Source organism: Pelophylax lessonae (genome assembly GCF_965119305.1).
Source record: "Pelophylax lessonae genome assembly, chromosome: 4".
Lineage (NCBI taxonomy): Eukaryota > Metazoa > Chordata > Amphibia > Anura > Ranidae > Pelophylax > Pelophylax lessonae.
In genome coordinates this window covers 305,111,626-305,130,641 of record NC_138771.1, presented here as the reverse complement: position 1 = coordinate 305,130,641, position 19,016 = coordinate 305,111,626, and the positions used below count along the sequence as shown (strand labels likewise).

General features: G+C 43.1%; 1 protein-coding gene across 1 annotated transcript in view; it reads right to left on the bottom strand.

The window, feature by feature from the left end:
• SLC5A8 (solute carrier family 5 member 8) overlaps positions 1-19,016 on the bottom strand; it is a 205,381-nt gene that overhangs the window by 52,804 nt on the left and 133,561 nt on the right. The window contains exons 22-23 of the mRNA XM_082253567.1: positions 11,727-11,856; positions 5,232-5,320 (exon numbers count right to left, since the gene is read on the bottom strand). Coding sequence (XP_082109693.1) covers positions 5,232-5,320; positions 11,727-11,856 — 219 coding nt within the window. The remainder of the gene's footprint in view (positions 1-5,231; positions 5,321-11,726; positions 11,857-19,016) is intronic.

Genomic DNA, 19,016 nt, shown 5'->3' with positions numbered 1-19,016 from the left:
AACTGACAATTAAACTGCCACCAACTGCCACACTTCCACTAACTGACACTTAACCCTGGTTCACACTGTTGCGATGTGGGGAATGCACAAGAGTCACTGCGTTTCTTCACATCGCACTGCATAGCAATCGCACGGCGTCCATGTGATTTGTTGCAGATGTCAATGTTAGATGAACGGCACCCCAAAACAGATCGCAAACTGCAGTGCAATTGGCAGAATCGCATCACATGGGTGTGAGAGCACCTATGTGATGTGATTCAGGTGCGGAAAAAAAGGGTCCTGCACTGTTTTGGTGCAGTTGCGGTGCGATTTTTAGCCATACAATATGTATGGCTCAAATCGCACCGCACAGACATTGCTGTGCACAGGAATATGGTGCAATTCCTGTGTGAATCGCATGTGGTGTCCCGCACGCACCAGTGTGAACCTAGGACTACACCGCCACTAACTGCCATTAACTGATATATACACTGCCACTACCTGCCACTAACACTGACACCTACATTGACACTAACACTGACCCCTACATTCACTAAGCTAGGTAATTGAACTAGGTAATATATTTTTTTTTCTTCAACAGACTTTTTTGTACAGATCTCCTTAGAAAGGAGCAATAGAGACCGTTTATTGTTTCCTCCTCCCTAGCAGACAAGTCTGTTGTTTATCCTCTTCACGGAGGAGGGACAACACAGGGAAGGGCTACAAAGTGAGTGATTACTGTGATAGCCAATCAGAGGCTATCACAGTGAATATGTGATCGGCGTTCAGTTCCTGCTTGTCCCAGTCATTAGTAGGAGACTGACAGTCCGGTCTCAGGGCTGGCAGCGCGGTCAATCTCTTGCTCCCAGCACAAACACAAAAACACAAATATGCAGTGTCCACTTTATGGACGTCACATATTTGTGTTTCGCAGTTGTAAAGGGGTTAAATTACCTGGTTATCACAATGTGTAATTTCATTGCATCATTTGTTGATATTGGTAATTTAAGTATCCGCACAATTTACTTCAAAAAGAACAGTGTAATTCAAGCGGAACAGAAAAGAACACCTTCCATCAAAATTACAGTACTACTCTCACCTGTCGTTACAGGTGCAATGTACTTTCCTTTCACAAAGTAATCAGCTAAAAAATTGGCAGCCGTTACATCATGTCTGCTGTATTCTCAAGTGAAACTGTGACTTTCACCCCAGGCAATAATTAATTTCACCCATGATGAATACAACAACATTGGATACAAATAAAAGACTGTTCATAATTATCCAAACAGTCTACTTTACTAACTAAAGCTGGCCCTAGCCCAGTAGAGATTTGTTCCAAATTTTTTGTTTTCGTCATGTTTGTTTGATTTGAAAATAGTAGAGTAAAAGCAACGATTGTTTTTGTCTCTAGTGGCAAGAAAATTTGAAGGATGGAATTTTTTTTTTTTAGCTAAATTCTAATTGTGAGCGTGGTTGTTGTTCAGGGAAAATCATACATATTGTACTGGTCATGCTCTAGGCACAAAAGTAACCTGTTTAATATGTCTCAGATTTCATTCAAGTAGAAGGTCTGGGTGAAATTTTAAGGGGTTGCAATCTACAGTGTCTTGTGAAAGTATTCGGCCCCCTTGAACTTTTCGACCTTTTGCCACATTTCAGGCTTCAAACATAAAGATATAAAACTGTAATTTTTTGTGAAGAATCAACAACAAGTGGGACACAATCATGAAGTGGAACAACATTTATTGGATATTTCAAACCATTTTAACAAAAAAAAACCTCAAAAATTGGGCGTGCAAAATTATTCAGCCCCCTTAAGTTAATACTTTGTAGCGCCACCTTTTGCTTGTAAGATTCTGGTACCTCCGGTACCCTTAATCACCACTTTCTCTGTAATGCGTCCCACCTTTCTCTTCAGGTGGTACGCATATACCTTTAAGAACGATGATGTCACTGCTGAGCGCCGCAGAGCGGCTATTTCAACCGCCGGCGGTCTCACTCACATTGTTCGTTCAACCTGCCTTGTTATCCACATGCTTTCAAGCCTGTCTCTCTATCGGAACCTCCAGCTATTCCCTTTACCTGGAGCAGACCGGAACCTCGCTACTTATCCCTGTATCTCGCTACCGGATCATTCCTTATCTACTGGACCTCTCTAAACTACTAACATTACAAGTGATAAGAACCCCGCAGGGGAACCCTCCATAACCTTATTGCACTATCTACCTATGCACATTAAGGACTGTTACTACCTATCCATACTATCCTATCATCTGCACTGTTACATAGATTGCTAGCTCTTGAGCCTACTACCATCTATCATCTGCACTGCTGCATAGATTGCTAGCTCTCCTGTCTACTACTATCTATCCTTGCACTGGGTTAGTCTATCCTGTATTTGTCATCTGCTGTCCTCACCACCTGTTAGCATACTCGATACTAACCTATCTGCATTCCTAAATACCATCTTGAACTCTCCTATACAAACCTATCAAATGATTACCATCCTTGTCACTGTTCACACCTGTCCCTTCAGCACATCACCTTCATACTATCATATACATCCTATCACTCCAGGAACATCTCATTGAGTGTGTATATATCTGTATGTTGAAGTTGACAGGCCCACGGTGATGAGTCCTGGAGAGTTGGATCTGGTATTCAACACATCTCTACATGACTACTGAGTGGAGATTTTTCAGCTGCAAATCCAGCCTATACTAAAAACGCAGGAGCGTTACATTGCTGTGATTACAGCTGTACGTCGCTTGGGGTATGTCTCTATCAGTTTTTCACATATAGAGACTGCAATTTTTGCCCATTCCTCCTTGCAAAACAGCTCGAGCTCAGTTAGGTTGGATGGAGAGCGTTTGTGAACAGCAGTTTTCAGTTCTTTCCACAGATTCTCGATTGGATTCAGGTCTGGACTTTGACTTGGCCATTCTTACACCTGGATATGCTTATTTGTAAACCATTCCATTCAGATTTTGCTTTATGTTTTGGATCATTGTCTTGTTGGAAGACAATTCTCCATCCCAGTTTTAGGTCTTTTGCAGACTCCATCAGGTTTTCTTCCAGAATGGTCCTGTATTTGGCTCCATACATCTTCCCATCAATTTTAACCATCTTCCCTGTCCCTGCTGAAGAAAAGCAGGCCCAAACCATGATGCTGCCACCACCATGTTTGACAGTGGGGATGGTGTGTTCAGGGTGATTTCATCTGACCAGAGCACCTTCTTCCACATGTTTGGTGTGTCTCCCAGGTGGCTTGTGGCAAACTTTAAACGGCACTTTTTATGGATATCTTTAAGAAATGGCTTTCTTCTTGCCACTCTTCCATAAAGGCCAGATTTGTGCAGTATACGACTGATTGTTGTCCTATGGACAGAGTCTCCCACCTCAGCTGTAGATCTCTGCAGTTCATCCAGAGTGATCATGGGCCTCTTGGCTGCATCTCTGATCAGTCTTCTCCTTGTATGAGCTGAAAGTTTAGAGGGATGGCCAGGTCTTCGTAGATTTGCAGTGGTCTGATACTCCTTCCATTTCAATATTATCTCTTGCACAGTGCTCCTTGGGATGTTTAAAGCTTGGGAAATCTTTTTGGATCCAAATCCAGCTTTAAAATTCTCCACAACAGTATGTCGGACCTGCCTGGTGTGTTCCTTGTTCTTCATGATGCTCTCTGCGCTTTAAACGGACCTCTGAGACTATCACAGTGCAGGTGCATTTATACAGAGACTTGATTACACACAGGTGGATTCTATTTATCATCATTAGTCATTTAGATCAACATTGGATCATTCAGAGATCCTCACTGAACTTCTGGAGAGAGTTTGCTGCACTGAAAGTAAAGGGGCTGAATAATTTTGCACGCCCAATTTTTCAGTTTTTTATTTTGTTAACAAAGTTTGAAATATCCAATAAATTTCGTTCCACTTCATGATTGTGTCCCACTTGTTGTTGATTCTTCACAAAAAAATTAAAATTTTATATCTTTATGTTTGAAGCCTGAAATGTGGCAAAAGGTTGAAAAGTTCAAGGGGGCCGAATACTTTCGCAAGGCACTGTATATTAGTTGACTCAGTGATGGCGATAACAATAAACAATTACACTAAAAAGGTGAAATCCATAAACTAGTTGCTAGCACACCATTAGATACAAAAATGGCAAACAAAACTACAGTGCAGCAACCATAAAACAAAAACTTTGTGTATCTATAATAAATGTCCATGCCAACAAAAGAACTCCACTGGGAATTCTAGATGAAATAACCTTCATATAAAACAACACGTAATAATGTGGGAAACTCCTCAAGGTAAAAAAAACACACTCAGTTCTCCCACATAGTTGCCCAAAGCCCCAAAGCAAAAGCTTACCAGAACAGTATGACCCTCAAAATGAGAAGTCATAAAATGCTTAAGGCCCCTTTCACACTAGTGCGACTTGTCCCGCGATTTTGGACCGCAAAATCGTATGACAAGTCGTTTTCCATTATTTTCAATGAGCCCCATTCATATCAGTGCGTTTTGAAGTCGCACCGACTTCAAAGTAGTTCCTGCACTACTTTGGCATGATTTGATTGCGTTTTGAGCCATAGCCATTGCTTTCAAAATCGCGTCTAAATCGTGGCAAAGGCGCGTCAAAATCGCGCCGTAAAATCGCGTCACATAAGTGTGAAAGGGGCCTTAAAGTGATTAGCTCAAATCCTGGATATATGATGTCACCACTTTACTCTACCACATATATCGGCAGCCACTCAAGCAGCTGTACAAACCAAACTCCCCAGGGGAATACGCGAGTCGCCTACGGATTCCATAATATGTGGGCCAGCATAACTATTACCATTTGCTTTAAAATAGTATTTTATAGAATAGGTCCACCAAAAACAGGTACTTCACCTTTTCATAGAGGCTGGAGAGTTAACCCTCCCAATGGTCCTTCAACTTTGTTATGAGTTTCCATGCTGTTCCTGAATTTTTAGAACATTTTATAGTATATTGAGTGTAACAGGACAAGGAGAAACATACCAAGGTGGGGGGACACCGAAAAATGGCCAAGGTGGGTAGGAAATCTAAGACCTATGACAGAGAGATCTCAGCACTGGAACCCCAAGAGATTCACCAAACCAAACTTCATCCATAATATTATTTTAGAGTAGACTGGCATATACTGTAAATAAATAAAGCATAGAAAACCTCTCCATGCCTCTTTTTTCCCCAAAAATATCGCTTTTGAGAGTATTAACTGCTCACCTTAAAGTGCCGCTATAAGCACATGCTACGAACAAACCAGGCACTCCTGGGTAGTTCCGAAGAATATCCAGCACTAGGTAAGGCATTAGCTGAAATGACAAAGATGTGGTGAAGTTTTCTTATCATAAAAAAAAACAATAGTATAAAGATTACATATCAGAAACTTCTATGCCAATTTGATTTGTATATTTCATATCATATGATATAGTATGATATCAGTAGCAGAAAGTTATAACAGGTTTCCCTGATGCACTCATATTACAAGGAAATAGTACTGGGAATATTACCTGTGTGAGTCACACAAACATTCCATTTCCAGAAAAGAGAAGCTTGTTTTGGATGGATAATGCTGTATGGATGCCAAATTTCACTGAGAAACACCCATTCTATTTAAACATGCAGGTGAGGAAAATAAACAAATGGCGATCACATGTACCTATTGTAGAACTTTACAAAATATGTTTACTTTAACAATGGCTTTTTTGTGAGGCTGATAAGACTACAGTGGAGAAAAAAAGTATTTGATCCCCTGCTGATTTTGTACGTTTGCCCGCTGACAAAGAAATTATCAGTCTATAATTTTAAACGTAGGATTATTTTAACAGCGAGAGATAGAATAACAACAAAAATATAAAAAAAAAAAAAATGCATTTCAAAAAAGTTATAAATTGACTTGCATTTTAATGAATTAAATAAGTATTTGATCCCCTATCAACCAGCAAGATTTCTGGCTCCCAGGAGTTTTCTATACAGATAATGAGCTGAGATTAGGAGCACTCTCCTAAAGGGAGTGCTCCTAATCTCAGCTTGTTACCTGTATAGAAATCACCTGTCCACAGAAGCAATCAATCATATTTCAATCTCTCCACCATGGCCAAGACCAAAGAGCTGTCCAAGGATGTCAGGGACAAGACTGTAGACCTACACAAGGCTGGAATGGGCTACAAGACCCATAGCCAAGCAGCTTGGTGAGAAGGTGACAACAATTGGTGTGATTGTTCGCAAATGGAAGAAACAAAATAACTGTCAGTCTCCCTTGGTCTGGGGCTCCATGCAAGATTTCACCTCTTGGAGTTTCAATGATCATGAGAACAGTGAGGAACTATATGAGAGAATCTTGTCAATGATCTCAAGGCAGCTGGGACCATAATCACCAAGAAAACAATTGGTAACACACTACACCGTGAAGGACTGAAATCTGCAGCACCTACAAGGTCCCCCTGCTCAAGAAAGCACATGTACAGGCCCATCTGAAGTTTGCTAATGAACATCTGAATGATTCAGGGTTGTGGGCAGATGAAACCAAAATCAAGCTCTTTGACATCAACTCAACTCGCCGTGTTTGGAAGAGGAGGAATGCTGCCTATGACCCCAAGAACGCCATCCCCACCATCAAATATGGAGGTGGAGACATTATGCTTTGGGGCTGTTTTTCTGCTAAAGGACAGTACAACTTCACCGCATCAAAGGGATGATGAAAGGGGCCATGTGTCATCAAATCTTGGGTGAAATCCTCCTTCACTCAGAAAGAGCATTGAAAATGGGTAGTAGATGGGTATTCCAGCATGACAATGACCCAAAACACATGGCCAAGGCAACAAAGGAGTGGCTCAAGAAGAAGCACATTAAGGTCCTGGACTTGCCTAGCCAGTCCCCAGATCCTGATACCATAGAAAATATGTGGAGGGAGCTGAAGGTTGAAGTTACCAAACGTCAGCCTTGAAACCTTAATGACTTGGAGAGGATCTGCAAAGAGGAGTGGGATGTGTGCAAACCTGGTGGCCAACTACAAGAAACGTCTGACCTCTGTGATTGCCATATAGGGTTTTGCAACCAAGTACTAAGTCATGTTTTGCGAAGGGGTCAAATAATTATTTCACTCATGCAAATCAATTTATAACTTTTATGAAATGCATTTTTCTGGATCTTTTTGTTGTTATTCTGTCTCTCACTGTTAAAAAAAAAACCTACCATTAAATTTTTAGACTGATATTTTCTTTGTCAGTGCTCAATTGTACAAAATCAGTAGGGGATCAAATACTGTTTTCCCTCACTGTATAAATGGAATTCTTTGTTGTGTGCTCTATTCAAATTGTACTTTAGTAATATTTGCAAGGTCTTGGGTATATTCCATTAAAAAAAAAATAAAAAAAAAATGTTACTTTAGACTCAATCACACTGGAAGTGTCAAACCTGCATTTAATCATATTTCTAAACACTTGTAAATGCATGTAATGATTATTTTTTAATGGTACCATTTACACTGTTGGCTCAATTCACTAAAGGTTATCGCATGCGTCATGTCGGTCACGTGAGCACTTAACACATGCGATAATGTAAATGTCAATTCACTTTTGCTTGGATGCGGTGTTTAGCGTAAACGCCAAAAACGAATGGTAAATACCTCATAAAAGGGCATTAACCTCTTCAGCCTCAGAAGGTTTTACCAGGCCATTTTTTGCATTACAGCACTGTGTTAATTTAACTGACAATTGCGCAGTCGTGCGACACTGTACTCAAATAAAATTGATGTTCTTTTTTTTCCCCAAAAATAGAGCTTTCTTTTGGTGGTACAGTATTTGATCCCCTCTACTTTTTTTTTTTTTTTTTGCATTATAAGCAACAAAAATTTTGAATATATATATATATATATATATATATATATTTTACTTACACATCCAATAAAAAAATGTAAAAAAATCAGATTTCTTCATCAATTTAGGCCAATATGTATTCTGCTAAATATTTTTGGTAAAAAAAATCCCAATAAGCGTATATTGATTGGTTTGAGCAAAAGTTATGGCATCTACAAACTATGGGATAGATTTATGGAATTACATTTTTTTTTATTTTTTTACTACCAATGGCAGTGATCAGTGATTTTTAGTGGGACTGCAAAATGTCGGCGAACAAATACAGTGATCAATGCTAAAAAAAGCACTGTCACTGTACTAATGACACTGGCAGGGAAGGGGTTAACATCAGGGGCAATCAAAGGATTAAATATGTCCATAGGGGGTGCTTTCTAACTGTGGGGGGATGCTTTGACTAGGTGAATACAGAGATCTGTGTTCCTGCTTAGCAGAAACACAAGGTCTCCATCTTCCCCTCTCAGGCCCCGTTCACACAGGAGCGATCCGACTTTGGGGGGCGACCTCCGAGGTAGCGGTGCGAGCAGCGCGCTGCGACCTCGGAGCGGCCGCCACAGACTTCATAACATTGAAGTCTATGGCGGTCGCCTCCGGGTCGCCCCAAAGAAGCTCCGGACCCTTTTTCTAAGTCGGAGCGACTTGTGTCGCTCCTATTAGAACGGGTCCGCAGCTTCCCTATGGAAGGCGACCTACGGCGACCTGTGAGGCGACCAGGTCGCCTTAGTGTGAACGGGGACTCACTGAACGGCGATGTGCCTTGTTTAGATAGACAGACTGCCATTCTGTCTGCCTCTGGAACAATCGCAGGGTGTCCAATCACAGCGCGGGAGCAGGTCGCCGGTGGCGCGCAAGCGCACCCCAGACCCGCACTACAAATTATAGTCCAGGTATGCGATTTTGCAAATGAGGGCCGCCCTGCCACAGTATATATGCATGGGGCGGTCCGGAAGAAGTTAATGTCAATTCACTAAAGTAAATAATTAAATAATTGCATGCAGTAATTAGGTGCTGGTCAAAGCTTGCAATAACTATGCAGTAACTATGGCAATGTCAGACCCCCCAGTGATTGGTTTAAACATAGGAAGTAAAGTGTAAGCTGGAGGTTTGTGGAGTGTCAGAGGAGAGTGTTTTCTGGAAGCTGTCAGATCAGGGCCGTCTTTCCGAATGGGCACGCCGGGCAGTTGCCCGGGGGCCCCACTTGCCAAGAGGCCCCACACACAGGGTGGCAATTTACACTGATCTGTCCCAGGCCAGTTTAGTTTACCTGGTGGTCTAGCCCCCCAACCAGTGTGTTTGTCTGCCAGGCACAGGCGCCAGCTGCTTTGGTTTGTGGCTCTGAGTCTGTGCTGCACTGGTTGCTAGGTAGGCCAGCCGACTGGCATCTAGCAATCAGTAATGTCCAGAGGAGAGGACCCAGCATGCACAGTGGAGGAGGATCCTCCTTGTCCTTTTCGACACCTCGAATGGCTCCATGTGCTGTACGGCCGCTGTGGAGGGTAATCAGACCGCTGCAGCTGCTTGATTTTTCTCTCTCTCTCTGTCTCCATCCTCTGTCTGTGCCATCCTCTGTGTGCCATGTACATCCGCTGTGTGCCATATACATCCTCTGTGTGCCATCCTCTGTGTGCCATGTACATCCTCTGTGTGCCATCCTCTGTGTGCCATATACATCCTCTGTGTGCCATCCTCTGTGTTCCATCCTCTGTGCGCCATATACATCCTCTGTGTGCCATGTACATCATCTGTGTGCCAGCCTATACCTGCCATGTACATCCTCTGTGTGTGCGCCATCCTATACCTGCCATGTACATCCTCTGTGTGCCATCCTATACCTGCCATGTACATCCTCTGTGTGCCATCCTATACTTGCCATGTACATCCTCTGTGTGCCATCCTATACCTGCCATGTACATCCTCTGTGTGCCATCCTATACCTGCCATGTACATCCTCTGTGTGCCATCCTCTGTGTGCCATCCTATACTTGCCATTTACATCCCCTGTGTGCCATCCTCTGTGTGCCATCCTATACTTGCCATGCACATCCTCTGTGTGCCATCCTCTGTGTGCCATCCTATACTTGCCATGTACATCCTCTGTGTACCAGCCTAAACTTGCCATGTACATCCTCTGTCTGTCCCATCCTATACCTGCCATGTACATCCTCTGTGTGCCATCCTATATTTGCCATGTACATCCTCTGTTTGCCATTCTATACCTGCCATGTACATCCTCTGTGTGCCATCCTATACTTGCCATGTACATCCTCTGTGTGCCATCCTATACTTGCCATGTACATCCTCTATGTGCCAGCCTATACTTTCCATGTACATCCTCAGTCTGTGCCATCCTATACCTGCCATGTTCATCCTCTGTCTGTGCCATCCTTTACCTGCCATGTACATCCTCTGTGTGCCATCCTATATCTATCCTGTACATCCTCTGTGTGCCATCCTATATCTGTCCTGCACATCCTCTGTGCCATCCTATACCTGCCATGTACATCCTCTGTCTGTGCCATCCCATACATGCCATGTACATCCTCTGTGTCCATGTGCCCTCCCATACCTATCCTGTAAGTCATCTCACTGTGCCATCCTATATCTGTTATGTATATCCTTTGTATGCCATCCTATACCTGTCATGTACATTTTTTTTTGTTGATCACTTTTTTCCTATTACAAGTTAGGTAAACTTCCCTTGTAATAGAAATAAGCATGACAGGTCTTCTTTATTGAGAGATCTGGGCTCACAAAGACCTCAGATCTCTAATTTACTAATAAATGCAAAAAAAAATTAGTTTTACATTTAACAGAAAAAAAAAATTTGGCCCTTCAAGGCGGTTTGGCAGAAGTGACATCAGCCATCTCTCCGATCCTCCAAGGGCAAAGAGTCCAGTGGGGACCATCTTGCCCTCACTCCACTTCCTGCCCATCACTCCATTGATCAGATCGTTTCTGCCTTTACTAATTTCTCTGGTAAGCAGGGAAATTACCTGAAAGCGGCAAAAGGGGGGCATCTTTCCCACCACCTCTAAAATGGCAAAAGTGCTGTTGAGACCACTTTTAATTTGTAGACAATTGCCCACAGAACTAGAGGATACCAAGGTTTTGGCAGCTAGCTGCTGCCATAACATCGACATTTAGCGTCAAAGTAATCACATGAATGTATTGTGGCAGTCGCCAAGTGGTTAAACCTTAGCGCAGGATTTCTCAACCAGGGTTCCTCCTGAGGTTGTTAGGGGTTCCTTGAGCAATGGGCAATTTCTGCCTCTCAGATAAGTTCCCAATGACACCATTCATCGTTTTAGCAATCTGTAGGGGATAATTCTTCCCAGTAACCACCAGTGTAAGGAGCATTCTTCCCACTGACCATCACACTAATGTGTCATGAGTTGCAGATAAAGCATTTTTAGCTGGAGTTCCCTGAAACTGGACATTTTTCAAGGGTTCCTCTGTGTTGAAAAGGTTGAGAAAGATTGCCCTAGCGCTACAATGTCTTTTATATATGTATATGTGTTTCTCAAAACAGGTAAATTCAAGGCAGGCTGTGAATGCTGTGACATTTGCTTTTGCCATCAATCAAACTGTCAAGCCATCAAATGGCAGATGTCATAAATGATCACATGTGTAGCACCATGGTAACCACGGCTCAAACCGAGGCTAAGATAGCAGCTATCTTGGCTGTAAAGTATTGCAGAGTTTAAATCCGCTATTGTTTTTCAATTTTTTATTGGTCTTAATTTTTGTAAAATATATAATACATTAAAGAAACATAATGCATTTTTTCCATGTTGTTCTCTAAGGATCTCAGGTAAAAGGGTGTTTTTTGTCGTTAAATATGTACCTGATCAGGAGCAGACACACGCTTTGACATCCATGGGTCACAGTCCTTATACACTGAATATAGAATGAGGCCTGAGATCACAGCACAGGCCAATATTGCCCACAGTCCTAGCAGGTTTAGGTACAGAGACCTGTAAAATGTAAATGTCATTTAAAAAAAAAAAAAAAATGTGCAAGCAGGGCACAACAGCTAAACAAAGTGCAATTAATAATCTAAAGATTTTTTTTTTTGCATTAAAATTTCTATATGTAGTTCTGAAAAGAGTCTCAAGAAGAAGTGACAGGTACAAGGGACACCAAAACATGCAAAGTTATAATGTCACTAACAGAATATACTATAGACCTCAACAAAAAAAAAAAGAAAGAAGAAAACTCGGTTTTAGACAACAAAAACTTAGATCATGATTTACAATCTTAGCAAAGTAAAGTCACTTAGATAGAAATTCTCCAAAGTTCTTTCACTGGGGAAGATTTACTAAAACTGTTGCACACCTAATCTGATGCAGCTGTCAATGGTAACCAATCAGCTTCTAACTTCAGCTTGACCTAGAAGCTGATTGGTTTCTATGCAGGGATGCACCGGATTTTGCACACTCCAACTTTAGTAGATCTCCCTCACTGTCTTGTACCTGCTTTGTTTGTACCCTAACAGGTCTGTCTTACAACATGGCTTTTATTGTAAAGTGACTGTAAAGGAAGATTGTAAAAAAAAACAAAACAAAAAAATAGACAAGTTATTCTTACCTGCTCTGTGCAGTGGTTTTGCACAGAGCAGTTCCAATCCTCCTCTTCTCTGGTGCCCCGCTGACACTCTGGACCCTCCTCCTTGCCAAATGTCACAATAGCAAGCTGCTTGCTATGGGGGCACTCTTGCATACTCATTCCCAAGGCAGCTATCTGTGTCCATAAGACACTTAGAGTGTGACTTAGCCTGGCCCTCTGCTGCCACCTTATTGGCTGTGATTGACAGCAGAGGGAGCCAATGGCTCCAGCTGTTGCATCTTAACCAATCAAGAGCGAGAGAACCGGGAGAGCCTTGGCTCTCGTGCACATCGCTGGATTGGGATGCAGCTTAAAGCGGAGTTCTGCCTCCCCCTCCAAAAATTCATAGTCAGCAGCTACACATACTGTAGCTGCTGACTTTTAATATTAGGACATCTACCTGTCCTGGAGTCCAGCGATGTCGGCACCGCAGCCGATGTATCCATCGACTGTCGGGTGCTGCCGCCGCCATTGCGTTAAGGGAACCCCGCCGTGAAGCCTTATTCCGTATCCCGGAAGTGGGGAAGGGTACCTGTCAAAAACAGGTACCCGTTCCCAGCTCCCCCCTGAAAGGGGGGGGAGGAAATAAAAGAGCGGAAGTTCCACTTTTGGGTGGAACTCTGCTTTAAGTAAGTATTAGGGGGGCTGAGGGGGCAACTGGACAGTGGACTGGACACTGAAGGTTTTTTACCGCCATGCATAGAAGAATAAGCCTGCAAATAGAAAACAAATGCAGCCACCACATCTAAGAATTCCAGAATAGTTTTCACCATAAAAATGAAATCTGAAAGTGATTTTTTTTTTTTTTTTACACTACTAGATTAAATTCTAATTTTCTGGGGTAGGTAAATGCACATTTTCACTCTTTGTTAAATACAAATGTCTACTTGAACAAGCGTTGACAAAGTTGGGTTGTTTATTTTAGGGAAAGACCGATTATCGGCAAGGCCTGTAACTGGCCGATATTGCCGATATTTTTGTGACGTCATTCTGCCTTTTTAGGCCGCCTCCCTCGCCTTGGACAGCCTCGTCTGGAGTCGGGACTAGTCTCGTGGGAGTGTATCAAAGCCATACACCCACCCACAGCAGCCTGGTGCCAGCCAACCACCCAGATCCACAGGCCCTGTACCAGTCAGCCAGCCACAGGCACTGTACCAGCGAGCCAGCCAGCCACCCACAAGCCCTGTACCAGCCAGACAGCCATCCACAGCCCCTGTTCCAGCCACCCACAAACCACAGGGTGCCAGCCAGCCTCCCCCACAGGGCGCCAGCCAGTCACTCACCACAGGGTGCCAGCCAGCCACCCCCCCCCCCACAGACAGGGTGCCAACCAGCCACCCACAGGCCCTGTACCAGCCAGCCACAGGCACTGTACCAGTCAGCTGCCCACAGGCCCTGTACCAGCCAGCCACCCACAGACCCTATGCCAGCCACCCAACTACCACAGGGTGCCAGACAGACAGCCACCCACCACAGGGTGCCAGACAGCCAGCCACCCACCACAGGGTGCCAGCCAGCCATCCACCACAGTGTGCTAGCCAGCTAGCCATCCACCACAGGGTGCCAGCCAGCCATCCACCACAGGGTGCTAGCCAGCCAGCCATCCACCACAGGGTGCTAGCCAGCCAGCCATCCACCACAGGGTGCCAGCCAGCCAGCCATCCACTACAGGGTGCCAGCAAGCCAACCACTCACCACAGGGTGCCAGCCAGCCAGCCAGCCACCCACCACAGGGGGCGAACAAGCCAGCCGTTAAGCATTAAACAAAAATTAACATGTTCAGTACCAGATTTGTGTCAAAAATTGTCTTTATTTTTCAAAACTTTAAATGTACAAAATATCGGCCCATATCGGCTGATACTGATACATTTGTGACCAAAATATCGGTATCGGCCCTGAAAAAACCATATCAGTTTATCCATAGTTTATTTATTACAGCTATTTCTATAGCATCAACAATTTACACACTATGCATTCACATAAGTCCCTGCCCTCAAGAAGCTTATAATCTAAGGTCCTTATCTCACATGTATGCAGTACTGGGACCAATTTGGACGGGAGCCAATGCAATGGTTTTGCACAGAGCAGTCCCAGTCCTTCTCTTCTTGGGTCCCCCCGCTGGTGATCTGGCCCCTCCCCCTTGCCGAGTGCCACCATAACAAGCCGCATGGTATGGGGGCACTCGTGAGTGCTCGTTCCCAAGGTGGCTCTCTGTGTCTATAAGACACTGAGAGTGTGACTTAGCCTTGCCCCCGCTCCCACCTCACTGGCTGTGATTGACAGTAGCGTGAGCAAATGGCTCCTGCTGCTGCATCTCATCCATTTTCTTTGTTAAATACAAATGTCTACTTGAACAAGTGTTGACAAAGTTACAAGTTGGTTGTTTATTTATTATAGCCATTTATATAGGGTCAACAATTTACACACTATTACATACTGTAAGTCCCTGCCCTCAAGGAGCTCTTAATCTGTGGTCCCTATCTCACATGTATGCAGTACTAGGGCCAATTTAGATAAGAGCCAAAAAACCTACAGGCATGCCTTTGGTGTGTGGGAGGAAACCAGACTAACCAGAGCAATTCCATGCAAGCACAGGGAGAACATGAAAATGTCATGTACTTAGGGGGAGATTTACTAAACTGGTGACGTAGAATCAGGTGCAGCTTAGCACAGTAATCAGTTAGCTTCTAGGTTTTAGGCCTCATGCACATTATAAAAAAGCCAGTAGCATTAGCTGTAGAATGCTGTAGCTGTAGAATGAGTTTTTCAACATTTCTGCAGTAGCGTTTTCAGCGTTTTGTAGCTTTTATTTTTAGAAAACTATAGTCCCACAAAAGCTTATGGCTCAAGAATTCTGATAAACGCCAAATAGCTGCGTTTTTCAGCTTTTTTTTTTTTTTTTAATCCACTCGTTTTGGGGTTTTTTCCAGCCAGAAAACGCCTCTGCCCAAAAACTGCTGATAACAGCCTATGTGTGCATGGACACATAGGATAACATGCTGGGGAGTTTACTGGCTGCAGGAAAAAAACGTCTGATGCCAAAAACAGCAGCTGTAAAAAAATGTCCATTGTGCATGAGGCCTTATTGTCAAAGGTCAATTGAGCAGGCTGAAGTTAGAAGCTGATTGGTTACTATGCAAAGCTGCACCAGATTCTGAGTGCTCCAGTTTTAGTAAACAAACTCTTTAGTTGAAACAGGTATGTAGGTAATTCTCAGATATTGTGTTACCATAATCCCTTGATAAGTTAATAAAGAAGAAAGGGAATGACCCCCTAAAAAGGGTGGGACTTTAAAGGTAACTAATGAGGATCTTTCGAAAAAGATAGAATTGATTAAAATAAATTACAATTTATTGAAAAAAGTGTGATTGTAAAGGATCAATCAAACAATAATAATACATTCAATATACAATACAATACAATTGCAGATGCATGACAGAATCCAACGCGTTTCGAAATTTGTATAGTACCAAAATCTTCCTCAGGGAGTCTGTATGTCTTCCTGGAAAGCATAATCATATGCCAAAAGTAAATCCAAGAGAACAAAGCAAAATACAAAAACATACATTTTGTGTGTCACATCAATCATATCAAAGTTTTTGCATATGCGACAACATATTATTTCATCTTGTGAGGTAATATACCAGGGGGGAGGAGAAGGGGAGGGGGGGGGAGGGGGTAAGAAAGGGGGGGGGAAACGAAAAGAAGGGAGGGGGGGGGGAAATAATAAACGACAAAATATCACCTGGTAGGTGTTCACATACCGGCAGGTGTCCGGAGCCACTCATATTATCCACGGAGGGATATATAGGGGTCCCGCAGGGTGGGAGCTAGAATCAGGTATTTGTATTATTTGTATATCCTCTATTACCTGTAAATAATAGTGCAATGTCAAGAAGATTCACTCCAAGGATAAATTTCCTTATATCTATGATTACGGATCACTTCACCTGTTATGATGATCCAAGAGGTGGATGAGTGATATGTAGAAGTACGGAAGAAAGGAACCCTTCAAGTGACGGAAAGGATTCCAGTCACCTTCCCGTTGGTGATCCTAAACTAGAGGTGCCTATTGGAACTTAATTTATGGTGACCCCTGAAAGCAGAAGGAGAAACATAGGACGAGGAAGTACTGAAGAGCAGAAGGCTCTAAACATAAATTATCCACAATTGGATGTATTTGTTATTTGGGGTGTCTTACCTCCGTGTTGTAATGGGACATCCAAGATGTCTCAGATATCTTAGATAGATAGTACGTTGGGATGTGGCCAAAAAGGTATATATATATATATGTAGGAATATATATGATGTATTATATTCCAAAATTTTCAGATAGATATCATTTGCCTGAAATACATATATAAAGAAACAATACTTATAGAAGTGTGTTTAGGGGGTGGGGGCGTATGCCCACTAAATAGTAAGTATTTTCTATTTAGTTGCCTTACCTCCGTATAAATATAAAAAATAACAGCCAAATCCAGTGCCACTTCAGCAGATGAAGTATCTACTTGGGGGTGTACTTTTGTCCCAGAGTGGTTCAATATAGATGTTGGTATTCTGCTTTATCTAAAATATAGAAGGTTTTATATTGCATCTATCTGATTACCTATCCAGGATATTATATAAGGCAGGAATGTCCCCAATAAAACAATATAAATATAAATACCGTAGGGTGAAATAAGGCGGCAGACACTCAATGACATTATCTTCCAAAAGGGACGGATAAAAACCCCCACGGCTGATAATACAGCTGGTGGAGTTCGCCCATTGATCTGAAGGAGTAAATATGTATAAGGTATAAGGTAGGGTTCACCTTAGTAGAGGTACCGAAAGCATTCTAACGATCAAAGATCCCCCAAAAAAAGAATACTTACTCAGCTATAGGGAGGGTTGGAGGAACGACAATTCTGTCCTGTCACGGAGAGATCACTCACCGGACTGATTCTCGGCGTTCCCTTAAGTATCATAGCGAGGCCCGTGATTTACCGATGAGCATCGCGAGGCTTAGAGTGATGTCGTCATTTCCGTCTGTTTAGTCTCGAGCAAAATACCGCGAGTTTGGGACGGTGACATCACATCCGGTTTGGGCGTATATTCCAGCACTTCACGGAACATGACCGCGGTGATGGACTTCCGCCCTCACTTACAAAAGGGCGAGATTATAATATCCGCCCTTAATTCTAATAGTTAGTGAATCATTGATGCAAATAGGAAAATAGGGCATTTTAGCAAAGTATGGTTCCAACCGTAAGTATGTCGGAGCCATGATAATAAAGATTATATGAACATTTCAAAGGGTATGCCAATTTCCTATTATAGGGGAAGATACTTGGCCTAGTCGATACAGAAGGGGAAATCCTATCAGATATCGCCCCGGCACGGGTGGTGGCGTTTAACCCCCAGATGGTCGGGGGTTCAAGCATGGAAGTCCCACAATTGTTGTAGGAGATTTGTCCAGCTATATAACGCATATACTCTCCAGATGAAAGTGGTACATCCAAAATCAATTTTGGGTCCCAAGGAGAGCGGTCTCACCCGTGCCGGGCTCCCAACCTGCGGGATATCTCTCCATAAAACAGATATGAAAACGTGAAATCGCATGGTTGTGACATCCAGACTGCCGGGAAGTAGACCCACCAGGAGGAAGGGAGGGGAAAAGGGAGGGAGGGGGGGGGGAAATGGGAGAAAAAACAGAGGAGGAAAATAGGGGAAGGGAGGGGAAGGGGGGATAATTACCTGATTGGATGTATTTGGAGAAACAGATGTTCGTCGCATCATGCAATCACATGACTTGGGTTACAAAATATAATATACCAATTTAATACATTAATAAATCAAAATAAAGAACCCACTTAGAGGTATGCATTAGCCTAGATGAAGCTAAATACAAACTACATATATCCTCAGAGTGCTTGATTCAGAGCCCTCCAGGGGGATAGGGAATAGGAGGAGGAGACGCCAAAAATAACTCTGAGTTTATCAGAAGGGACATTGAGAGCATATAGAGCAGACAAAATAAAGGGAGGAATAGGGGGGGGGGTGGGAAAAAAGAATCAAACAAAAAAGAGACAAAAAGGGTAGAGGGAAGTCAATACTAGACCTCAAAGCAAAAGGAGAAAGGGCTACTCCAAGGGAAGACCCTTAATCTGTCTTTCCTGAGACGAATCCCTCCAAGAAAGGTCTGTAACTAGCTGTTTCATTCAGGCCAGGGGGGGTCGTTGCCCCAAGTCTAGAAATCCAGCGCATTTCACGCTGGAGAAGCTGCTTGTTCCAATCGCCCCCCCTGGCCGGAATGTGCACCCTTTCAAGGGCATAAAATGTAACTTTGGGGGTCCTGTATCTGTGCGCGATGGCCATGTGTCGGCCCAGTGGTAGATAAAGATTGCCGATGTCGAGGCTTTGCATGTGTTTGCTAATGCGTTTCCCAAGTTCTTGTTTGGTCTTACCAACATAAAAGGCCTTGCATTCACACCGCATCAGATACACGACCCCCCTAGTTTTACAATTAACAAAATGTTTTGAATGA